Genomic DNA, 26505 nt, shown 5'->3' with positions numbered 1-26505 from the left:
TGTAGCCTGAGCCGCAGATCTCCGATCAAAAATCCGTAAAAATTCCACCTTAAAGCCATCAAAATTGTATAACTTCGGATCATTCGGTGTGACAAGAGACATGGACCAGGCTGCTGCATCTCCATTTAAGTACGACAGTATAAATATGCCACCTTTGATTGATCTTCCGCAAAGATAACTGGTCTGCACAAAAAATGCAGTGAACATTGCGTTAAAAATATTTGCGCCTTTTGAGGGTCCCCACCAAATCTCTCAGGAGGTGCCAATGGAATGATGGGTGAAACGGCGTGAATCACCTGAGTGGAAATATCTGAAGGGGATACATTACCAGACAAACCTGTAGTGTGTTTAATGCCTGCACTAGTTGTCACTATCTCATCTAACTTCTGTCTAATTTGTACTGCTTCTTGGCTAGATCTCTTAACTTCTTCTCTCAATTTTTTATTATCTTCTAAGGCTGTATTTAATTGCTTCTGCATTCCATCCAAGATGGTAGCTAGAGCTTTCAAATCTAGACCCTCAGCCATATCTGTTCGGGGGGGGGGGTCTAAATGCCTCAATTGAGGTTTTTGGCACTTCAATCTGTCACGATCTGGAAGCAACCTCCCCAGGAACAGATGCCAAGTCCCTACACCCTCCAACCAAATCAGTGACAGCTGTGTACACCTGTATCTAATTCAGTCAGGGGGGAAAGGGGAAGTAGATGACAAGACAAAGGAAACTGCCTCTGGAGCTTCAGCTTCGTCAGTATTCTTGTGTTCACTGCTGTAGAATACCTGCAAAAGATATCATAACAATTCACTCTCTATTTTCCTGTCCTTTTCTCCTAGTACACTTCACCCTACTCTCTAGACCTTACCTTAACACTCCTGAGGACTAGCCTTTCTCTAACTGTCTTGTCGTAATTACATTTTCTGACCAGCTGGAAATTTGGTCTAATTTCGCCGGTATAAGGTTAAAGTACCAGCGATAAGTTCTTCAACTGAATTGGTTTTGAAGATGGACTTTTTGTATTGCCAAAGGATTGTTTGAAACTCAAAAGTCTTAATTGTCCCTTCCAAAATCCAGAACTGAATACTCAGACAACGGCTGTACATAAACTTGTACCTCTTTCCTCTCAGGACGAGTGCTAAACACGAAGAGTTTTTTGACAGCTGAAAAATGCTTGCTGTGAATACTGGAAATGAAACGTCTTACTTGGTACCAAGTGAGAGGGCTTCTCTTCACCGAAGCACCTCTCTAAAATGCCTAGCCTGTTCTCCTGGACTCCCTCCGAAATTCACACCACTCTCCTGGACATCTGCGTCACGTCTTGGGAGGCGCTGTATTCACTCGAGGGAAAGAACAACAATATAAGAAACACTTCCAAAAATTGCAAATACACTGAAGCTGCACACTTCCCTGTGAATTCTCTGTAGACTGCTGCTAGAAGTGCGCTGCAACTCTTTCTCAAGAAAAACTCTGTCAAACACTGCTGAACACCATTTACGGCGTCCGTCTTCAGTCGGAGTTCAGTTGAAGTGCGCACTGCGATATTCGCGCATGCGCATTGGGCACTGAACTGTCACGAGCCTAAATCCACTATACCGCGCAGGTATCTACACCTGCACTGGCGGTCCGCACCATCTTTGAAGAATTTTGGAGACCATTTAGAAGCGTTTGCAATGTGGTCTTTCACGCAGGTCCCAGCTTGATCCAACGTGGATAGCCAAGCTGAAAATTTATTTTTGCACAAACAGGAACTCTGCTGGTATAAATTATGGAACTGCTCAGAGGGTTTCTGACAGCTGTTTTGAATGAGTTTGTTGGGGTAGGGCAGCAATTTAGAATGGTTCTTCTTTTTTTGATTCCGTTTGTGTATATTTATGTTTAATCTTGTTGGATTAATTGCAAGTATTAATTCTGTGATTTGTGAATTTAGCACTCTTACATATACATTTTAATTTTTTGTAAAACAAAACAAAAAAAATTACAAATTAAAAATAATGTTTTTCAATAAATGTTGCCATCTCTAAAGAAAATGTCTTGAGCAAGGAACATGTGTTTCTCTTGGAGGTTTGTATAAGCCAAGGGCTATAGTCGAAAGTAACATAGGTTTTGCAATAGGTCCGTCACAGGTTTTGATTGTCTTTTTCCCCCTTCTCTTGGACCTAAAATTAAACAAGGGGGTACCTTTCTATCATATTAGGTCCCAGTGGAGATGTCATAGAAATGCAACAAGGTCTATCTCCAAGCCCATGGATGTTAAAATACCCCACAAGTTTGATCAGTTAACACAATCAAAGGAGCTGGATAAAATCCATGAACGCCAAACAGGAGAGAAGAGCCCCTGGCCAACTTGTCTTTGGCTACTAATAAATGTAAATTTAAGCACTGCTCTATGGTTCCTAAACATTTCCTGAAAACCAAACTGTATTGGGGAAATGGTGTTATTTCATGAAATTCAGGCCAAAAAGGCGATCCATAACAATGCGCCTAATTATTTCTATGAATAAGTTGAGGAGAGAGATGGGTCTCGCAGGCAGGGTTATGCAGGCTACCCTTCTTGAAAATTGGAACGTAGACCGATTCCCGCAAGGACTCAGAAACACCAGCCTTACACACAGAGTTAAAAACATTAGCAAGTAAAGAGACACAAAGACCTGGGTTTACCCTAAATAGGTCCACAGGGACCTCATCTGGTCCAGGGGCTTTTTTAAACAGAGCTATATTGAATGGTGGTAAGGACCTCTCGCTCAGCGAGGTAATGGCCAATGGCAGGGGGACATCGATCAGCCCCTTAACATCATTGCTGGTGTTAGATAAATAAATATTGCAAAAGTGTCTAATCCATAAATCAATCATTCAATCAATCATCAATCAATCAGGATTTGTATAGTGCGGCTGCTTCAATCGTGAGGGTCTCGAGACGCTGTTGGGTCCTGCTGCAGGATTACGCTGCCTGTTCCTATTGGTTAAAGATTCAGGTTTTGAGGTCCTTCCTGAACTGTTGGAGCGATGGTGCTGCTCTGAGGTGCAGGTGGAGGTGTTTTAGTTTCTAGCTGCCAAGTGGGAGAAAAAGCGGCTTCTGCAGCTCGCCCGGTGGACACACTGGGTAGCTGCTAAAGAGAGGGATCTGGAATGGAGTTCTCTGGTAGGTTGGTGTAAAGTCACTCATTTGTTGTGGTACACCAGTCCTTCATTGTGTAGTGCCTTGTAAGCATGCACAAGCAGCTTGAACAGGTATCTCTTAGCGACTGATGGCCAATGGAGTTTGCTGAGGTAGGGAGTAATGAAAGTCTGTCTGGGGAGGTCGAGGATGAGTCTGGCTGCTCTGTTCTCGATGGTCTGGAGTTTCCTCAAGAGTTGGGCAGTGATTCCTACTTAGAAGGAGTTGCCTTCATCAAGTCTGACAAGAGGTTGTGTGACAGTTCGCCTGATGTTGGGTGGGAGCCATCTGAAGACCTTTCTGAGCATTCGGAGGGTGAGGAAGCTTGTGGAGGAGATGGCGCTGACCCGCTTCTTCATGAATAGTAGGCTGTCGAGGATGATGCTGAAGTTGCTGGTGTGTTTGGTGAGCTTGGGGGTAGGGCCAGGCTCAGGTGGCCACCATTCGTTGTTCCATAGGGCCTCCTTGCCTTTCCTGAAGATGAGAACGTCTGTGTTGTCTGTGTTGAGGTTGAGACAGTTGTTGTTCATGAAGATTGGCACATCCTTTGTGCATCTTTGGAACCTGTCTTTGATGGTCGTTTGTCAGGGAGAGGATGAGTTGGGTGTTGTCAGCATAGGTGATGATGTTGAGTCTGAGGCTCCTGATGAGGTTGGCCAGGGATGTCATTTATACGCTGAAGAGGGTTGGGCTGAGGGATGAGCCCTAAGGTACACCGTAGTGATGTTCTTAGGGAGGGAGAAGTAGGAACTGATGTGGGTAGTTACAATGTCAAAGCAACCCCCTCGGGTGATAGCAGCCCTAGCTGATTTCCAAAATGCTTGGAAATCCCTTGCTTGACAAGCAAGCACTAGGTTATCCCACTTTTTGACCCTCAGCTCAGCCTTTCTTATATTTAAGGCTTACTTGTATTATTTCCTACATATGCTAATGAACCCCAAATCCCTTGGATTACACTTCAGTGCAAGATACAACTTATCCCTTACAGCTAAACTTGCCCTATGAAACCAAGACTTCTACTTCCTCACAGTGGTGCAAAGAGGCGTACACAAAAAACTTAGAATGTGGGTATTAAGGGAATTAAAATTGGTAAAGGTAATAGAGGGCTCCACAGCCTGCAATGAGCAGCCTGACATTAGAGCAGTACATTCCTTGACCAGATGGTTCATCACTTTACTCATGTCAGTAAAGTGCCTGACTAAGCGCAGTACTCCATCTTTAATTGCCTTTGGCTGATTACCACCTTTTGTACTAGTTACCTTGTTTCCAATATCAATGGAGATAGCTAAGGGGTTATGGTCGCTGTATAATGCAGGAACCACCCTCCCCTCAGCTAACAGGTGATGCAAAGTTAGAGTGGTGAACATATAATCTATTGCTGACCCTCCCAATATAGGTGGGTGTAATAGCCAAGGAATGGGTTGAATAGCACTGTCCAGGCTGTGGAACAGTAAAAGAGTGTGCATAAACTGAGGGCAATATCTTCACATAACCATGTCTCATAAAGGAAAACAATGTCAGACCCCTTAATAAAGGCAACCCATTCATCATTAGATAGTTTAAAGGGAACACCTGCAATATTCCAACTAAGGAATTTAAGTGGTAGACCATCATTCCTTACAAGGGCACATGAAGACAGCACGTGCTCACTCAAACTGAGGCTCGAGTAATTTAGACTATGAGTTAAGGGCAAGTTACACTTGATACTTCAAACAGCTAGCAAAACAGGTAAAAGTGAGCCAGATGAAAAGTAGGCGGGCAGGCCAGGGGCACTATTGGGGGGGTGTTAATTGGTTTGAAAGATGATGGATAATGTGGTACTCTGGCTGCATCCATACCCCCCCTCCCACCCTCATCCCAATGGTAGCCTTACAGGGAACACAAGCAGATTTATCAAGCTTTACAAGTCAAATATCCTCTGGCTTGCAAGGGTGGCATACTTATTCCCTCATAGGAGACAGTCCTGGTGATAAAAATGACAGATTGCTGAACACCCCCCGCTCTGGGTGAAGGCACTGTGTGTCTGTAGAAAAACCCCAAAGGAAGAATCTTTATGGACCAGTGTACGACAAACCTAGACTTGCTTGAAAGAAAATATCCATAACCACAATTGGTCTATGAAAGTTTATGTTAATGCAGTCCCCCTGAAAGCAGCGGGGCAGTGTCCAAATCCCCTCCTCACAACATGATTTCCCCTTAGAGGTTACAGGGATAACCAACATGTTTGGAAATCTAATGTATTGTCTTATTTTTTATCTCCAAAGTGTCCTCATGCACCCCAGTCACAAGACTGGGAGCATTAGTGAGGATAGCCACATAGGGGAGGAGGACAGATTAGGTTAGTCACAGGGAGAATAGACTAACAAGGCTTCAGTCCAACGTTCATCAATGAGCCCCCATCCCTTACTTCTGGTCCTTTACTGGCTAAAGTTGGGTCAGGAGGAGGGGTGGGAATCTTGATAGGTGGAACAGGTCCAACCTCAGTAACAACTTCGTCATGACCTTGCCCACGAGCACTGGTCTTTTTCGCATGGCCCATTGGGGCAGAGTGTGGTTCTTCAACCTTGGCTTCGCTTTATTGCTCCTCTGGTGGGCCATTCGCCCGCTCCTCTAACGTGTTGCTTACAAAATATAGCAGGGCCTAAACAGCAGAGAGAAGTTCAAATAATGAGCATAACAATATCCAGTAAGTCACATTCAGTCCGCAAACACAATCCCAAGGGTCCCAATGGGACACACCAAAGTTTGGGAAACTTATAATTGGGGCAGACTGCTTTTTGTTTTTACTTGTGGTAGCAATTTTGAGTGGGTCCTCCTAGGATTACCCAGGCATTTATGTATTTTGTCCACACAAGCTAAGGGGGGCGAAGGGATGTCAGAATCATCCCTTATCAAAGTGTCTAGCTTTTCTGCCTCCCCAGAGGCGTCAGGACCATGGACTTTTGAACTCCTTGATGGAGAGACTGAATGAACGCAGGCCTCAAGACTTCCACCTGCTTGGTTAGTATCAGGGTCTTCAGCTGGGAAAGTGGCCAAAGCTGGGAGAGAGCTACACAAACCCTTCGAGGTCAGAGAGAGTGCGTTGTCCTTAACCTCCATGTTGTTCTCAACCTCCATGTTATGGAATGTGGGATGGTTGCCAGACAGTGGGTTGGAATGGGCTGTTCTGTCAGTTACCCTCAGCTGGTTACTGGATGGGGCCTCTAGCTCTGTGTCTTAAATAAACTTCTTTTGCCTTTTACTGCACCTTCTACTCTGCTTTATGGAGGGACGGACTTCCACAGAGAGCCTATGTTTGGCCTGATCAATCTCCTTAGAAATCACATCCACAGCCTTCATTAGGAAGCTGTCTATAGATATATGAGCAGGTGTAATTACACAAGGGCATGTTTTCTTCTTCCCTATTGCACAAATTGAGGTATGGTGAAACAAGCTGGATCAACAGCAAGAGAATAATAAGGCAGCGAGGATACAAATTAGCAGTCACTACAGTACCTCAGGGTAGAAAGTAGGTCCCAGATGGCACTTGTGAATAAGTTAATCGAAGGGACCACGGCATGTGGCCCCGCCCAGCCTCCTGTGGCGATGATAGGCCTATGTTGGTCCGTGCAAGCGCTCAGGCGCGTCCTGTGTTATGGGACTTGCAGTGTGCTTTTGTATGCATCACTACTCCTTACCCAGGGGCCCGCCTCCACAGGAGAAGGTATCTAGGGAACATAGTCGCACTCCAGAATCTGCAGCAAGACACAGCACCGGGCAGGGAATAGCGCAGTGGAACCCGCGCTGGGAGACTTGCAGTGCACTTTTGTAGCGCATCACTCCTCCTCACCCAGGGGCCTGCCTCCACAGCAGAAGGTATTTGTGGGTCGAGCCCCACCCCAGAACTGGCAGCAAGACACAGCAGTGGGCAGGGAACAGTGCTGTGTGTAGTGATGGCGCAGGGGCGCCCTCCCGCTGTGCGATAAATGCTGGGGCCTCGCTGTACGCAGCACAGAACACATGGGCACACAGTATATTAATTAACCATGGACTGCCTCTGCAGCTCCGCCCATCTTTATTTATGTGCGCGCTCACGCCGGCCGGCATGAGCACAGGGGACGTGACTTGTCATGCGCGCCAGCGGTAAACACTGCTGTGATGACTGTCACATCTCATCTTAACTCAGTCCTTGATTGGATCTCGAGAGTCTCGTAGTTCACTTACTTGACAGGCAAAGTCCCTTAGGTGAGTGCTCGGTGGAGGATTCTCTCCCAGGGCATACCTGGAAGTGCCTCGGCTGGTGGTTGAGGTAGGGACTGGGGTGCTGGGTACTGGAGGCGGATTTGGGATTTCGCGGGCGGCCTCCGGACTTGCCGGTGATGGGATCGCTCCTGGAGAGTGGTTATCATCTTCCTGAGGCTCTTCCTGGCTGGCCTCGGCCTTCTCTGTGTGGTCTGCAATGGCAGTAGGAGAAGCGGGCCTGTCCACTTGTTTGAACCACGAGATTTTGCGGGTCACTGTTTCTCCCTCTTTTTCGACCGTCACCATGATCCCTTGTCTGTCGACCACTGTCCAATGCCCTTGCTCGTACTGAGTCCGGGATTTCCCTCTGGGTCTCCGGTCCTTCATGATGACGGTGTCTCCTTGCTGTAGCTGATGGGATGCTGCTCTCTGAGCCTGGCTAGAAGAGTTACTGTGCTTCGTTCTCCTCCTGAGGGCACCGTCTTCATCAAATGGAGGGGGGAACCAAACTGGAGCAGTGGGGATACCATCCCTGCGGGTGCCGTTGAGCATCAGCACCCAGGGTGCTTGGCATGTTGAGCAGTGTGGCGTGCTCTGATACTCTTGCAGGAACCTCTGCAGTTCTTGCTTTTGGTCGCTTTGCTCCGCCACGGCAATGCGGAGAGTCTTGTTTATTGTTCTTGTTGGAAATGGGATCCCTGGCTGGCCAGGGCTTTCGCCAAAGTCAGTCAGAGACCACCACTCCCAAGTCAGGGCAAGGGAGTTACACGCCAAGATAACCCCTGCTCACCTTCTAGGTAACGTGGCGCGAGCAGCAAGGCTAAACTTGGAGGCGATGTAAGTTAAGTATTTGCGCATGAACCCCAGCAACAACACCCAGGCCCACCACAAAGGAAACTCCACACAAGGTTATATAAAAATAGCCTTTGAATTACACCAAACATACATTAGATAAAACACACACTTTACAATGTGCTAGAGGCACGGGCAGAATTTACAGGGGATATTACAAGACAGGGCCACCTGGACCACTGTCAGGAATCAGAAGTAACACTTTCAGAAATAGCACTTTGAATGTAACATTACTTTAGCACAAAAATGTAACACAACCAGTAATCACTGGTAACCAGGACCTCACTAGCACCACCTGTACTAGGGAGAAAACAACCACCTACACATCACAATACCTGTGGGGGTGGAAGCACATAACACATGATGCAATGCATAACATTCATTCAGAGGTGTAAGGGAGGAAAACACATGATGCATCACAATACATTCAGAGGTGCAGAAAAAGTACAGTTGCGCCAAACTCATGTAAGTCACCACCTGTGACTGTCCCTAGGCCAACTGGCCTCTCTGGGGCTAGGACGCCCTGTGTCCAATGTCAGGGGGGGCCTAAACGTAGCAGTTGCCCACGAAGTGCTGGGCAACTGGTGCAACAATGTTGAGCCTGCCAGGGCTCAAGAACAACAGTGGGGCCAATGGGGGAGCCTCTCTGGGCTCTTCAACACAACTTTGGTGCCTGGAACCTCTCTCCGGGCCCTAAGAAATGACTGTGGCCCTCCAGAGCCTCACTGGGCTCTAAGAACAAATGGACTGCCCCTGAGCCTCTCTGGGCTCCTTAACACTGGGGCGCCTTGAGCCTCTCAGGGCTCGTGAAATAATTGCCCCCTTTGAGCCTCGGGGCTCGCAAACAAAAAATGCCCCCGAGCCTCTCCGGGCTCAAAGGGGGCAATTATTTCACGAGCCCTGAGAGGCTCAAGGCACCCCAGTGTTAAGGAGCCCAGAGAGGCTCAGGGGCAGTCCATTTGTTCTTAGAGCCCAGTGAGGCTCTGGAGGGCCACAGTCATTTCTTAGGGCCCGGAGAGAGGTTCCAGGCACCAAAGTTGTGTTGAAGAGCCCAGAGAGGCTCCCCCATTGGCCCCACTGTTGTTCTTGAGCCCTGGCAGGCTCAAACATTGTTGCACCAGTTGCCCAGCACTTCGTGGGCAACTGCTACGTTTAGGCCCCCCCTGACATTGGACACAGGGCGTCCTAGCCCCAGAGAGGCCAGTTGGCCTAGGGACAGTCATAGGTGGTGACTTACGTGAGTTTGGCGCAACTGTACTTTTTCTGCACCTCTGAATGTATTGTGATGCATCATGTGTTTTCCTCCCTTACACCTCTGAATGAATGTTATGCATTGCATCATGTGTTATGTGCTTCCACCCCCACAGGTATTGTGATGTGTAGGTGGTTGTTTTCTCCCTAGTACAGGTGGTGCTAGTGAGGTCCTGGTTACCAGTGATTACTGGTTGTGTTACATTTTTGTGCTAAAGTAATGTTACATTCAAAGTGCTATTTCTGAAAGTGTTACTTCTGATTCCTGACAGTGGTCCAGGTGGCCCTGTCTTGTAATATCCCCTGTAAATTCTGCCCGTGCCTCTAGCACATTGTAAAGTGTGTGTTTTATCTAATGTATGTTTGGTGTAATTCAAAGGCTATTTTTATATAACCTTGTGTGGAGTTTCCTTTGTGGTGGGCCTGGGTGTTGTTGCTGGGGTTCATGCGCAAATACTTAACTTACATCGCCTCCAAGTTTAGCCTTGCTGCTCGCGCCACGTTACCTAGAAGGTGAGCAGGGGTTATCTTGGCGTGTAACTCCCTTGCCCTGACTTGGGAGTGGTGGTCTCTGACTGACTTTGGCGAAAGCCCTGGCCAGCCAGGGATCCCATTTCCAACATTGGTGGCAGCGGTGGGATGAATTTACCGAGGGGTGGCCTCCCTCGAGGTAAATTATAAATCCGAAACAGCGGCAATGTCCCGGGCAGGGTGGGCACCTGCCAGGGGACTCTAAAATCAGCAAAAGCGGCGTGGGCAGCCGCGGAAGGGCAATGACAGCGCTCCCAGCGCTTAGCCGATAAATAAAGCGCTTCTAAGCGCTAGGGCCGCAAATGAAGCGCTTCCAACGCTTCAGGGGTAAGAGAAAGCGCTCTCAAGCGCTACGGGCCACAAGGAAGCGCTTCCAAGCGCTAGAGGCATAGTTCAGGCCCCAAAGTCCTTGTAGGCAGGCAGGGGGGGCAGGTCTGGGCCCAGAGCCAGCACACTGGGTCTCCAGGCAGGGAGACACACCAAGTGGCGGTCCTCTGGCCCAGCAGCAGCAACAGCCCCCTCAGGATCCTGGAAGAGAACAACATCTGTGGGGACACAGCCCCATTTTTATACACCATTTCCCTTTGTCTGAAGGTGCAGGGTGGTGGCGGAACCAGTCGCAGCTGGTTCTTGAGTACTCTGTTTACCTCAACCACCCTCTCTATTCACTGGCAGGGCTTGGGTCATTAGACACACCACAGGGGGGCGGAGCAAGCATTGTGTGGGGAAAACCCAGCCCATCCAGGACACAGGTACACTCCTCCCACACATCACTCATGCTAATCTCCCACTCACCACCGGGCAGACCCATCCAGACTTCCTGGAGCCTGGCATGCCAGCCAGCTCCAGCCAATCACACGCCAGCACCCTCACAGCACACGTACAGCCATGTCTAGAAATGGCGCTTCCCTACTAGACACATACATGCTGCATACACCATCTCGCAGCATTCATTCTCACGAGTTCACACATACCAGACTCAAGCCTGTACACCCCACGCATCAGGAACTACCAGGGACACATACATTCCCCATGCATTCCTATGGGCGGGCAGGCCTAGCTCAGCACATGCACTCAAAGTGCGCACGCACTTTCCACTGGGACACAGTGAAAGTGCGCAGAACCCAAAAATCACCATCACCAGGTCACCATTTCAAGCAAAAAGTCTAGGGGTGAACCTGCCCTAAGGGCCAAAGTCCAACAGTTCTCATGAAACGTTCAATCTCCCCGTTGGCTTGGGGCCATTGTGGGGTGAAACGCCGGTGCCGGATGCCATAGTGGTGCATGAACTCACGGAACTCATGCTCTTGGAATGGGGGCCCATTGTCGCTGTGAAGCTAGGGCAGGGCCAACATGTAGGAAGGCCGTTGAGTTCAGGACTTCTACCACTAGGTACTTTGAGTAGCTATCGATGGGAGCTAGTGTGACCCGCCCATCAGGGAAGCTCCCAAAGTCCGTGCTCACCTTTTCCCATGGGCTTTGGCCGTGTTCTTCTGTGTGGACGGGCGCTGGTCTCTCATGCTCGCTCATTATTTGGCAGGATGGGCACTACCGAACGTTCTCTTCTACCCGGGCATTTATCCCTGTGAATCAGACCTTTTCCCTCATGCAGGCCTTCCTCTTTTCCACTCATTGATGCCTTCTGTGGGTGATTTGTGTTGCACGTAGCTGCAGAAATGCCAGAATGATGATGCAGGGTCCTCTCAGAAGAATGCCTCCTTGGGTGAGGCTCAGTTTGTTCCTGACTCTCCACATGTGCATCAGGCTTTCCTTCTCTGGGCTTGACTATGTGTTTGCAGACTGTAGGAATTGACTCCACAGCCCTCCTTGGATAATGTCCCTGACCTTCATTATGACTGGCTCTTGCCCGGCTGCTGTGGCTACTTCTTCAAGTATCAGCGCTCAAGGGCACGTCAATGTCACGATCATGTTCAGGTGTGCCTCAGTGTCCTCACTACTAGGTTCTACACTTCCACCTCCAGTTGTGTCTGAGTGTCTTGATAGGAAGTCGGCCGGGTTCTTGGTGCCGGGCCTGTAGATGACGTCCATGTTGTAGTGTTGGAGCACGATAGCCCATCTTTTAATGCGTGGTGGCGGGTGAGGTGCTGATCCTCTGAATAGCGGCACTAGAGGTTGGTGATCCGTGACAACAGTGAATGGGTGTCCCCATATGTACAGGTGGAAGTGTCTGCAGCCCCACCGCATTGCCAGGGCTTTTCTTTTAATTTGAGAGTACCGTTTCTCTTTCGGGGATGGCACTTTGCTGGCATACGCTAGGGCAGCTCAGCACCCGGGCTCCTGTTCCTGTGTGAGGACGGCCCCTAGGCCGACGGGGCTTGCGTCTATAAGTATTTCAGTCTTTTTCGCAGGGTCAAAATACACCAGCGTGGTGAGGTCAAGGAGGGCCTTCTTGAATGCCTGAAACGCCGTCTCCTCAGCTGGACCCCACTGCCACATGGCATCTGCCCCAGTGAGATTTCGGAAGGGTTCTGCAAGGGTGGCTAGGTCTGGAATGAAGCGGCCACAGTACGTGGCCATTCCCAGGAAACTGCTCACTTCCGCCACAGTGAGTGGGGCAACTGCGGTCTTGATGGCTTGGGATTTCCGTGGATCGACCTGTATGCCTTCTTGGGTGAACGTGTAGCTGAAGAACTCTATCTTCTGCTGGAACAGCAGGAATTTCTCTTTGTGTAGGGTGACCCCGTGGTCTAGGAGTCTCTTCAGTGTCACTCTCACGTGCCAGTAATGTTCTTCCGCTGTCTTCGAGTGGATGAGGATATCATCACTCACGTTTAAGACTCCAGGTACCCCGACTAGGATCTCCTTGATGGCATTCTGGAATATTTCCACGGCAGAGGATATGCCGAAATTCAGTCGTTTAAACCTCCGGAGGCGTAGGTGTGTGCTGAAAGTAGTTATGTATCGACTGTCTTTGGCCAGTGCTAGTTGGTGATAGCCCGCATTCAGATCCAGTTTTGAGAACCATCTGGACACGTTCAGGTCGGCCCCGATGTCATCCATAGTCGGCGTTATGTGGCGTTCACGCCGAATGACCTTATTCGGGAGGCGTATGTTGATACAGAGTCTGATCTTTCCCGGTTGGCGGGGCTGTTCCACAATTACCATGGGTGACACCCACGGCATGGGCCCGGACACTTTCTCTATGAACCCTTAATCTTCAAGCTTCTGCAGTTCCTCCTCCACCAGTGGTCGGAGATGAAAAGGGATCCTCCAGTGTCTTAGGGCTGTTGGCGGGATGGTCAGGTCTATGTGTAGTCAAATGGGGGCTCTCTTTATTTTCCCTAGCCACTTAAACAGGTCTTCAACCTGGCTCAGCAAATCCTCCATCTGGTCCACTTTACTCCCCTGGCGAACGTCACCAGACATAGGTCTTTGGCCGCATGGCTGTTGAGCAGCGTATCTGCCTCCTGGTTAATTACATGGATATCGATGGTGATCTCTATGGCTTCTGACCGCACTGGCATGGTCATTTTGCCCCGGAGAGGTAGTGGTGAGTCACTACCATACGCGAAGATCTGAGCCTTTGACGGTCTGAGTTCCGGTTTGGGCCTTAGATTGTTATATTGCTGGATCCCCATTACTGTTACTGAGGCTCCAGTGTCACCTGCAATCTGTATTGTACAGCGCGGTTGGGGTTGCCTCCTACTCTTCAGGGCTTGGGTGAATGAAACTAGGTACATCTCCCCTTCGTCTTCCAATGTGGAATCGTTCCCTCAGTAGACTGTCTGTTCTCTCTTCTTCCCTCCGGGTTGTGATGTTAGCAAGACTTGTGATAGGTGGTGGACCATCCTCCTCAATTGTTTGGGTCGGTTCGCTTCCTTTTGCTGTGTCTTCCTTCTGCACTCTGACGCGTAGTGATTTGCGATGCCACAGTTAGTGCACGTTTTCCCTTGTGCCGGGCATGACTGTAAGGGGTGTTCCTCATACCCGCAGTATCCGCAGTGGTTCTTTGGGGTCTGTGGCTGGTGATCTCGTGGTCTGTAGGTCTTGTCACTTGTTCTGACTGGGTCCGCACTCTCTACTTTAACAGCGACGCTCTTTCCACCCCACGGACTAACGCCATGTCCATTTCTTCCACCCGCGCAGCCGAAAGGTTGTGAGACCGTCCTAGTATGAGGATGTCATTCATCTGGATCTTCGGCTGCCTGAGTATAAGGCCTCGCAGGACTTTGCTACGTATTCCCAGAATCAGTTGGGCTCTGATTTCTTCTGCGGCTCAATCTCCCACGAGGTGGGTATCGGCTATTTCTCTGAGCCGTGCGTGAAAGCATCTACCGACACATCCTCTCTTTGCTTGGCTTGCCGCAGCTTGAAATGTTCGAAGTCTGGGTTCATCTGTGGGGTGGAAGTGGGCGTTCCGGGCTGTGATAGCAGAAGTGTAGTCTTCGGGGGCCTCGTGTTTGGTAGATGCTTAAACAGTAGGTAGATCTCTTCCCCAGCATAATGGAGCAGAAGCGAGCGTTTTACTGCCCCATCCTTTTCTCTCGTGACGATGAAATAGTTCTCCAGGCGACCAATCCAGGTCTGCCACCTTTGGCGCAAGTGTGGTGGAGTCTGCTGACTCACTGAATGGAGGCAGGACACCCGAGGGGGGGAGGTGCGGCATTACTGGTGCAGGGCCTGGGCAGCGTTATCCTGATCCCCCATGACGCTAGACGCGGGCGCTGACGTGCGGTCTAGCAAGGACCCTGTCCACACGTGGTGGGCCTAGATGTGCAGGTGATGGTGCGAGAGTACCGGATGAAATGGGGCCCACGTGTGTTTTGTCGCATGGCGCTTGCCAGGCCGGCTAAGGTCAACTTTTGTGTCCTTGTGGCTTCCCCTGGGGCATGTGGGACTCAGCCCAGTAGCTTGACGCTGATCGCCTGCCCAGCCGATGCTGTGGCGGGGACAAGTTGACGAGTTCTCCTGCTTCCTGGCAGCTGCTTGTGCAGGAGATGAAGTGAGGCAGGGCCACTAGCAGTCGCGCCCAGCGGGTCCTTTTCGTGAAGTCTGCACATGGCCTTATTGGAGCCAAATTAGGCGTGTGTTGCTCCGCTCCTCGTCACCAATGTAGTGATTGCGCAGAGGCGCTCTCCTGTTGTGCGATGCGTGCTGGTGCCTCGCTGCGCGCAGCACAGAACACACGGGCACTCTGTATATTAATGAACCGCAGACTGTCTCTGCAGCTCTGCCCATCTTTATTTATTTATGCGCTCATGCAGGCCGGCGTGAGAGCAAGTACCGTGACTTGTCGGCGCACGCCAGCAGTAAACACTGGTGCGCTGACTCACACGGTGGAACCCACGCTCTGGGACTTGCAGTTACTTTTGTAGAGGGTGACAGGCGAAGGTATCTGTGGGATGTAGTTCCACCCCAGAACCCACACGCCGCAGCAGGGCGCAGGGTACAGCGCCATGGAACAAATAATAATCATATACATTCTTTCTTACAAATACTGCAGTTCTCAACTGCAGGAGAGCGACAGCGAGCTTCTATGGTGGAGCTTACACTTGACAATATATATGTTGCAGATTGAAAGAGTCATTGCTCATTCTAATATTGGCTGCACATCTCCCAAACAAAACCTAAATAAAACACATGAAGGTCGTGGCTAAGATCCTTGGAGGGCGGGGAGGGGAAGGTGGGGGGTCGGTCACCAATTGTGGGTTATGGAAGTTACTACTAGTATTTCTTATGGTATGATTATAAGGGTAGGTACCTTCCTGATTAGATTAGATAGACATCATCAAAGCAAATAACATCCCTTCAGTGTACGCAGGACTATGGTGAATTTCTGACCAACCAGGATCCCAGTGACGCAACGGCGGTGCGAGCGCTTGTAAATAAGGGGGTCATCCTAGCGAGGTTTGGGACCACCCGCCATAAGGGCGGAGGTCCCGGGGGTGGCATTAGGATGTGCCCGCCACTGTGGCGGGCACATCCTGCATTTCTAGCATTGTGGCGGGCGGTGCTCTGTGCACCGCCCACCACAATGCTAGAAATGCTTTTCAGCATTTGCATAAACAAAGCGGCAGGCACCGCACGGTGCCTGCCGCTTTGTTCGTGCAAATGAAGGGGGGTACCACAGGTACCCCCCCATGTGCAATTCCCACCCCTCTTTCACTCTGGGGGCCCGCAGTGGGCCCCCAGAGTGAAGACCGAATGCCTTTCTGTGGCGGCATCGCTGCCACGAAAGGCATCTACCGAATCCCATTGTAATATGGCTGGCGGTGTCTAATAGACACTGCCACCATATTAAACATTTTCCGGCCGCAAGGCGACTGGGGCGGAAAAGTGGCGGGCGGTGTTTTTCTCCACTGCGGTCCCCCCCCATTGTAATATGGCGGGGGGGAATTCAGAGAAGGATGTTGGGCGGATTGCCCCCGCCAGGCTGGCGGTGGCTACCGCCAGCCTGGCGGGGGCAATCCGCCCGACATCCTAATGGGCCCCTAAGTCTCCAATTCTTCTCTCGAAAGAATGAATATTGAAAAAAGGTTAAAGGTTTCAGTCTTGGTGTAACAAGGTGAGGGAGTGGAGCCTGGATGGCTGGGGTACATTTGAAGGCCTATCAGCTGCAGCAAAGATTTAACCAATAGTGAATTTTTCAGTGATGCAGGAGCTGATGCCCCGGTCCCTACCTATGTGATGGCAGATCCATTTCCAGATGGCACGAACTTTTTCTAACTCGCTGTCAGCTTTTTGAAGCAGAACTTCTACCAGGGCCTCTACGGTGTCTTTGACATCGACCTGTGGGCAGGCAATTAAAATGTTAACTGTTAATTTCATGGGCCGTATGATCTTAATTTGTAAAGAACAAATTCAGTTATTTATGTATGTAAGACAAGACCTGGCCATTAAAGGCCTGCTCTTATGCGTCACTCACTTCCTACAAAATGGAAAGGAAAAATGGGAGAACGTGGGTCTGTTAGAGGTCATTTTACCTTAATCTATGCCTATCTTTGGAAGGACAGTCACTCTCTCTCAGTACGCTCTGAACCATTTTCTTTAGTTAAGGATGAGAAGGTCTTGCTTTGTCAAGTTCATAAATGAAGGCAATGACATGTTCCTTAGCAGTTGAAAGAATGTTTAATTCAACACTCACATTTGCATGACCACAGGAATTAAGTGGCTTGGGTAGACCAAGTTATGTGTTATGTGGCAGACTTGGTTAAATTATACAGCAAGTAAAGGTAAATTATGTGAGGTAAAGAGGCAACTTTTGTGATAGCATTACCAGTAGCGGCTGCTAGCGAAAAGTTTCAGGAGAGTGGAGGGGTACAAAATCAGTAAAACGGGAGGAAGGGTAGAAAATCAATAAATTGACTTACCTGCCTGCCGGCTGCTGCCTCGTCTCCATACTCTTTTGTTCCTGCCGGAAGCAGGAAGCACACACAGGCTCCCCAAAGCCAATAACAACGCTGCTGTCACCATGACAGCAGTGTGGTGATTGGTCTGAGCGACGTGTTTCAGTGCTCAGATGAGGACTATGAGCCTGTAGACGTTCTCCATCCAGACTGTACAATACAGCTGGTAGAGAATATGAAAAGTGTGCATGACTGTTTGGCCGGCCCAAGTGACAGTGACCCCAGGTAATCCTCCAACACAGCCAGTGGATACCGCAAGGCCAGGAAGGGGAGATAATGTGCTGCAGCAAGCAAAGGAGATGGTTTCACAACTGGCGCAGAGTACCCCTGGCCTACCTGTTCTAGACCTTCCCCCTGCCCGTATACAGTTGTTCTAACAGGTGTCCCAGCTTATACCAACTAGAGAGAGGAACCCACGACACAACTGATCAACAAGGTGGAGCATTGGATGTGTTGAAATGTGGGGTTTAATATTAGAGACCATAGACACATTTTAATTGCAAGGAGGGTATCCTGGGTCGGTGGATCAAGGAAAGTATTCCCAGGGGGCTGTGTGATTGTGACACTTAGGTTCCCCGAACTTGTGTGTAATACCCTTTCTCAGAGTAGAGGGCCCTATTTAGCCAATGCAGACATAAGCATTAAAATACTTTCGCTGGGCTTTTTTTACAGACACTCGGTCAACCCTAATATGCCTCACGGATATGTGGACCGACAGGAGGGCGATTCTTGGCAGGCTGATATAGTGTTGACAAGTAACACCTTTGCACCACTTAGAGACCTGGATGACATTGATTGACTACATCGGATGGGGGAAGCAGATATTGCACATAACAGCTGGGTGTTTAATACTGACCCAGGAAGGAGGGGAGGAGAGCTTACCCTGGGGACAGTTGAGGACCAAGAAACCTGTGAACCTCAGGCGGCGTATGCCCACAAGGTTAGTGGCATAAGTAAGCCAACCCACAGGTCTCATAATACCCAGGCAATTGTTAGCGGAGTTAGTCTAACTTGGAAAGATATAAAAATGGCCTCTTGGAATATAGCAGGCCTGTCTTCTAAATTTAAGGACCAACAATGGCTACTCTATATACAGAAGTTTCAAATAATCTGTTTACAAGAAACCTGGGAACCAGTAAATAACATTTTTTCCTTAGAAGGATATAAAACCTTCTTCTGCCCAGTGCATAAGGCATTGTCAGGTAGGGCCAGGAGAGTGTTGGTCATTTACATAGATCTCACATTGCAGGGAAGATGGTTAGATCTAGCTTGGGGCTCATAAGTTGGGCAGGGGGTTAAACATTTTTAATAAATGTTACAGGTTACTTTTTTTAAATTTGTATAATGTTAACTCAATTGGCCAGGGCTCTGCAAGTTTGCATGAATTGGATACAAGAATAAATCAGTCACAGGAACATGGGCAGATGGCTCCTCGGCTGGTTTTAGCAGGCAATATTAACTGTTACCTGTGCCCAAATCTGAGAGTATTGCTTCGGGATTGGTCAACGAGTACCCTTCAGGACGGCCCACACCTCGAGCACACAAAGGAGGGAAAAGAACTCAGTGGCCTTTTAAACATACATGCGTTAACACACACAATGGATCTCTTTACCATTAAGCAGGACAAAACGGTTCATCCCATATTGAAAGGCAGAGGTTGTGCCTCATTTATTGATTACATCTTTGTCTCTGGATCACTCAGAAATTGTGTGACTTGGTTTAGTATTGATTGTAGCGTATTTGGTGACCATAACCCTCTTGCCTTATGACTTGCCAATGTATACCAGGACCAGATCCTCTTGGTGTGGGGAGGGGGGTGTCCAAGGCTATGGATCAAGGTAGGAGGTTGCGTTGGACACAGGTTGATGGCGAGGCTTTTTATGAATCGTTTTTAAAGGAGGGCGAACCGGCTATCCAGGGGTGTTTAGTCCCTGAAATGGAAGGGGCAGAATTAGCGGATGCTTTCAAAGATGTTGCCCAAATAGTTTACAGCTTGTTGAGAGCCCCAGTCCATAAGGCAAATTTGGACATCCCAAGATGGTTTGACCATCAATGTCCACGTGCCCTAAGAGAATTGAATAACGCCTTAAAGATGTCCCCAAGAGATAGGGACCGGGTGACCCTGTGCCGGAAAAGTTATGAGTTGGCGGTTAAAGGGCGTAAAAGCCAACTACAGACACAAGGTTGGAAAGATCTATCAGAGGCAGTGACACTAAGGGATTCTACCACCTTTTGGAGAATTATAAACAACCCTTCTTTTCAAGAGGCCGACAAACCGGGACTGAGTAATAATATTCTGCTGGAGCAATGGTACAAGCACTTTCAAGGGGCTCTATAACCATAACTCAAGCACGAACCAGTCGCTGGTGGAGTACTGGGAACAGGCCACATCCCCATTACATTTTTCACTGGGAGAGGTAAGAACAGGAATTGAAGGCCTAACCAGAAATAAGGCCCCGGGTCTGGATGGGATCCCACCGGATCTTTTTATCAGTAAAGTGGAACTTTGGGCGCCAATCCTGACTAGGGTTATAAACGCAGCAGTGGACACGGTAATGCTAGCATCTTGGACCACTGTCACAATTTTCCGCATTTTTAAAAAAGGCAATAAGGAGAGTCCGCAGTGTTATCACTCATTTTCCCTTATTGATGTGTGAGCGAAGGTGTTAGGACGGGTGGTTTTGAATCGGCTGACTGACTGGGCAGAGGAGCATCTGGTCATAACTGATCTGCAATTTGGTTTTAGATCTGGAAAATCTACCACTGACCAATGCCTTAATCTCTACTTCATTTCGGCCAAATATACAATAGTCAACCAAGGGACGATGTATTTGGCATTCATGGACCTGACGGTGGCCTTTGATAGAGTTAATCAAGGGAACCTGTGGGCTATTGTGGGTGGGCTTGGTGTGGACCCAGGGCTCATTAATATTTTTAAATCTCTGCATTCAAATACCACAGCATCGGTCAAATATAGTCAGGAGGGGAAAACAACAAAATCCTTTTTGTGCTCTAGTGGGGTCAGACAGGGTTGCATACTAGCTCCCTTTTTGTTCACACTATATATAAATGATATGGACCAAGAATTAAGCATGCTACATGTGAAAACCCCTAGGATAGGTACTCAGGGGATCCCTGTTCTGCTTTATGTAGATGGATGATGCAGTACTTTTAGCCCGCACCCCCAAAGGCTTGCAGTTTCTAATTGATGGTGTTGGGTCATTTATGGAGAATCTGGATTTATCGCCCAACCTGGCAAAGTCATATGTAATGGAAGTGGGGAAAAAAACAGGTAAATCCTATAGGTACACAATCGGATCGCATCACCTAGGAAAGGTACAATTCTTTTCAGATCTGGGGATTTTACTTGACCACCAACTAAATTTTAAATATTTAAAAGAAGAGAAGCGCCGGTCTATGACTAGATGTACCAGGTCCATAATGAGTTTTGTGCATAGGCTAGGATGTTGGTTCCCTGAGTAGATCCTGAGCTTATATAATGCTATGTGCAGTGCCAAAGTGCTGTATGGAAGTGAGGTGAGGGGTTTTACCCAGTCCATAACATTACAAACTGAAGAGAATATGTATCTTCGGCGCCTGCTAAAAGTACCCCAGAGTACGCCAGCCCACATTGCTCATGAGGAATTGGGTATCCGTTATATCAAGGATAGCATGGCAGTCAAACCCTTGGTTTGTTGGATAAAGATCTGTGCAAACGAGGAGGCGGCTTTCAGCAGGTAGGTTATAGAAGACTGCCTTTCCATTGATCATGGGCTAAAAATTCCCTGGCTCAAATATGTCAAGGAGACTTTTGAGAAAATTGGTTCTGTAGATCTATTCACCAACCCCTCTAAAGTGGGTATGAAAGACAAGGCTCTGGTCAAGGACTGGTTCTTTAAATATGCTTCAATTCTCCGGGAAGACATAGAGCTAGCCAAGCCTTCGGTGAGGGAACACCTAGTCTTGTCGAATGAAGAAACTAGGGCCTTACTTAGGTCGTATGAACAACCTGCCCGTAATAAGGAGGAGAATATCAAAACAGTACCTATCGACTCTAGTAGAAGGGCCAGAAAGAATGACAGGAAAGCAATTCACCAACATCTACAACATATTCAGCTTATTGCATCTGAATCGGATAATGGAAAACTTGTTAAAGCACAGAAACCCCTGAACTGCCTTCTACTTAACTGTCGTTCGGCAACTAAACATGCAGCAGACATAGCCGCCCTCATCATCAATAAGGAAATTGATCTGGCCATCCTCACGGAAACATGGCTCAATGAATCATCTTCTCCTACCATGGATCTCTTAATACCGCCACAATATAACATCGTCAGACTAGACAGACCAGGGAATGTAGGAGGAGGCATAGCTTGCATTCACCGGTCGGAGATCGAGATCGGCCATTTCCATTCTGAACCCTTAGAATCCTGTGAATACCTTGGTATTAATGTGAGAACACCAAAGAATCAAAGCTGCAAGTTGCATATATTTTACCACCCACCAGGAGAGAACGCAAAGTTCACCGAACAACTGATGGAGATCTTAACGACCAACTCTAATTCGGACGCCAATAACATATTCCTAGGTGACTTTAACCTCCATTGGAATGACGGCGGTGACAAACTGGTCAACTCGCTTAAAGACTTCCTCAATGAGCTAAATCTTGTACAAGCTTGCAACCAACCCACTCATTCACGAGGAGCGACCTTAGACTGGATTATCTCAAGAAAGGATGAGACTTCTATCCTTGCTATAGACCCATGTGACTGGTCTGACCATCACATCATAACATTTGCGATACCTACAATGACAAAGGGCAAGACCGTGCAACCACGCAAGATCAAGAAACTGACCCGAGACACAAAAGAGGCTAACATTGATCGACTGGTGAAAAGGTGTGAGAAAGACCTGAAGCCACCCAACAATAAGCAGAATGTCAATGAGTTGACGGATCACTACATAACCTCGATCGGTAATATCGTCAATGACACCATGCCCCAAAAACTGAAACAGGTATCAGAGAAACCAAAAAATCCTTGGTTTAACGAATCATTGAACGAGGACAGGCGCAAACTGAGAATGGCCGAAAGGAGGTGGAGACAACATCCCTCCTCCCCCGAGCTGAAAGCACTCAGAAAAACAAGGAAAGAATACAACAAGAAAATAATCAACTCCAAAAAAGAATTTATCAGAGTTGAATTGAACAATGCCAGAAACAGACCAAGAAAACTCTTCGAGATTCTAAAACAACAATCAAATAAACTAGCCAAAACGGTTTTAGAGAATACAAAGACTCCCATAAGCTGCGAGGAATTCTCCGCATTTTTCACGGAAAAATCTAAATTGCTTGAAGAAGATCTTACTACTGCAGCAACTAACCTCAAGTCATTGCCTCCACCTAGTAATGAGACCAACATCTCCCCGGAGAGTCTCCAAACTAAAAATAAGGCAAAATGGGACACATTTGAGCTATTCGACCAGGAAAAGATCGCCAGAACGCTGGCGGAACTCAAACCGAATAACCACTTTCAAGACCCTTTACCAGGAAAGTGTGTAAGAGAAATCAGCCACACTCTAGTTCCAATATGGACCGAGATAATAAACACCTCACTGGCACAAGGAACCCTCCCAGACTGTCTAAAAACAGGGCAGGTGATGCCCATCCTCAAAAAACCGACAGCTGATGCTACAGACCCGAACAACTATCGGCCAGTGACCAACATCCCTCTACTGGCTAAACTCATTGAGAAATGCGTACAGGGCCAACTAAGTCAACACATCGCTAAATTCTCGCTTCTAGATGATTGCCAATCAGGCTTCAGAACAGGGCACAGTACTGAAACTGCGATCCTGCACATTGTTGATGACGCCCTACAAGCCCTAGACAGTAATCAATCTTGCCTACTGATCCTCCTAGACCTATCATCAGCATTTGATACGGTAAAGCATGAAGTGCTAATGACCAGACTTCATGACAGGATGGGTCTGTCGGGAAACGTGCTGAAATGGTTCAACTCTTTCCTACAGAACAGGTCTCAGCGATTCCTGGTTAACCAAGCAATCTCATCCCCGAGCCCCAACGCAGTCGGGGTCCCACAAGGCTCAACGCTATCACCAGATCTATTTAACTTATATGTAGAACCTCTCACGGAGATCCTCCAAAAATCTCAGGTATCCTATCACATGTATGCGGATGACACGCAATTATACTTGAAGATCGCCTCCCTTGAGGACATTGACTTAATGAACAAGACACTAAAGAGTGCTTTGCGATGGTTAACAATGAACCATCTGAAACTTAACGCCCAGAAAACAGAATTCCTACTAATCTCACCAACAAGGAGCCAATCTGAAGTTGAAGAATGGACTAAATTGGTGACAGCGCTAAACTGCACCCCGACCCTAGTTAATTCAGCCAAATCACTAGGAATTACACTAGATAAGAACCTCGACATGAAAAACCATATTAACTCGTTGGCCAAGAGCGCCCGCTTCCACCTGTCTTACTTAAGAAAGCTGAAACCCTTTATCTCGGAGACAGATCTAAAACTGGCTATCCAATCACTAGTCATCTCGAGGATCGAATACGGCTGCACCACATTAGCGGGCTTGCCAAAATCATCCACAGCACCACTAAAAGCCTGCCTCAACGCAGCGGTGAGACTCATTACGGGAACGAAGAAATTCGATCACATATCCCCTCGCCTGAAAGCACTAAACTGGCTACCTTACGAGGCTAGAATTCAAATGAAGATGGCCTGTATCACGCATAAAGCTGTACATTACAACACGCCTAGATACCTAGCCAAGAAACTTAAGCTCTCAGGAGGTAACAGATCAACTAGAAGCGCAAAAGATTTGCTATTACGACCAGCCTTTTTCCACAAGAAAAAGACCTACAACCGAGCATTCTCCGGAGCTGCCCCCAGAATCTGGAATTCCCTCCCTCCAAACATCAGGAAGATTCAAAATACAGCAACATTCAAACGAGAACTGAAGAGCCATTTGATGAGTAAATACCCTACTTAGAGAAACATACCGATCACTGGGACGTGTAACTCAGCTAACTAAGGGCCGCCCTCTTCTTGGAAAATTGGAAGATCATCAGCGGATAAGGAAATGATGCCGTGCGCAAGCCGAGACTTGACTTTTTGCTGCTACCTCATATATGTGTGAACTTTAACTATATCTCACAGTCATACTATAGAACTTCTGACACTTTGCTGCTACCTCATTTATGTGTGAACTTTAACCATATCTCACAGTCACACTATAGAACTTCTTTCTCACTTGATTTATTTAGCCATTTATGTGGAACCGTTAACTATATGTCACAATCATACTATATATCTTCTAGCACACCAATTTATTTATACTTATTATCCTTGATATGCACTGGGACGCCTCATAACCCTACCTCAACGAGCAGGGTTTGTTTCAATGACACAAGCCAAACCTTGCTCGCCACCTATTGCTAATTGCACAGTCATTTTGAATATATTTATTTAGTCTCATCCATACAGTATATCGCTTTCTACCTCATTATTCTTTTGCTGTCAGTACTGCTTTTATAATGCCTATATGCAATTCTTTCCTTGTTAAGCGCTCTGATACCCACGGGTCTTGTTCGCGCTATACAAAACACTATAAATAAATAAATAAATAAATAAATAGTAGTTAAGTCTGTCAGAGGCATTGAACCATACCGGTTTTGTATAAGCAGTGCACATGATAGATTTTTAATGACCCGGTTCAAATACAAGTGCGGTGAGCTGCTGTCGTCGAGGTTGTGAAGCTGGCAATATAGATTTTCAATAAAAGACAAAACATGACATTGAGTCTGTAACACAATCAGTAGTTTTGTGGTCCCTTTAATCAGTTAAGACATTACAGCGTTTCATTGTCAAGGGCTAGTAGGGGGGGGATCGGTAAAGGGGGTGCATAGCAAGCCTCTACTCTCATTCCTGGGGCCCCATATTTTTTACAATTTGCGCGGGAATCCCCTGCTTTCATAGACAACCCTCTCTGCTTGCAAACACCAGTCCATGTCGGATTCCCAGTTAGTGCATCGCAGCTAAACCCCTCCGTTCCACGTTTTAGTAAATTTTTATCTTTTTGAGCTAGAAACAAATGTAAATTATGTTGTTAAAAATGCAAATTATACAGCAGATGATGGATTCCATGGCAAATTAAGCAAATACATAATTGAGGAGGAGGCCACAGTATTGCATATTTGCAATGGCCATGTCCATTTATTAACTCTTTTGATAACTTTTCCCAATAAATTATAAACTCAATTTTATCAGAACAGTTGCAAATAAAAATTGAAGTAACTATTCGTTGTTTTGTTCAAACTATCTTATTGATATATTTCATAAGAGGAATAATATACAGTTATGAAGTATTATACTATAACATAAATATAATGTGAGAACCTATCTCTGACAATAATATAACTAAGGTCCAAAGAAACCAGCATGTTGGAATCAGATACTCCTGCTGTATCCTACATCTGAAAGGGTACAGGGAGGTAAGGGAGGGTGAATAGGGGTGTGTTAGAAATTGGGTACCTAGGGTATAAGCCTTGGTCAAGCAGTAACCACAATCCTACTCAGGGTAAGGCACAAGCACACCCCACATTAACAGGTGCTCACCCTCTGGTGGCTTGGTACAGAGAAGTGAGGATTAACTTTGGAGGCAATGTGTAAAGTATTTGTGCAATACTTCAAACAGTAAAACAGCAAACATGCCACATAAAAGACCCTACATCGTGTTAGAAAAATAGAACACAAGTTCATAAATAAAATATGACCAAATTGACAAAAATCCAATAAGTAGAACCGGGCTTGTAATTTTTTAACCCCTTCGGTGCTCATTACGAGCTCAGCTCGTCATGCAGTACAGTGCTCCTGTGCTCATGACGAGCTGAGCTCATCATGACCACACCCATTTTTATTATGGCCCAGTACAGGAGAGGAATGAGACCAGCAGCGATGGTGTTAAAGAATAAACTGTAAATAAGCGCTTAGCAGCATAAAGCACCAATCGGGTTTTCTGGTCATGCTGGACTGGGTAAAATCCAAACGTGACAGCGATGGCACACTAGTAGTAGGATACAGTCACAGGTTAGTT

General features: G+C 47.5%; 1 protein-coding gene across 1 annotated transcript in view; it reads right to left on the bottom strand.

Annotated features, from left to right (window-relative positions):
- The window catches only part of LOC144790799 (kyphoscoliosis peptidase-like), a 694354-nt gene that overhangs the window by 585584 nt on the left and 82265 nt on the right, over positions 1 to 26505 (bottom strand). The window contains exon 3 of the mRNA XM_078665482.1: positions 16645 to 16753. Coding sequence (XP_078521608.1) covers positions 16645 to 16753 — 109 coding nt within the window. The remainder of the gene's footprint in view (positions 1 to 16644; positions 16754 to 26505) is intronic.

This window comes from Lissotriton helveticus, chromosome 11 (assembly GCF_964261635.1).
Source record: "Lissotriton helveticus chromosome 11, aLisHel1.1, whole genome shotgun sequence".
Taxonomy (NCBI): Eukaryota; Metazoa; Chordata; class Amphibia; order Caudata; family Salamandridae; genus Lissotriton; species Lissotriton helveticus.
The sequence above is the reverse complement of the archived record's forward strand: the minus strand, read 5'-3'. Positions and strand labels throughout refer to the sequence as shown.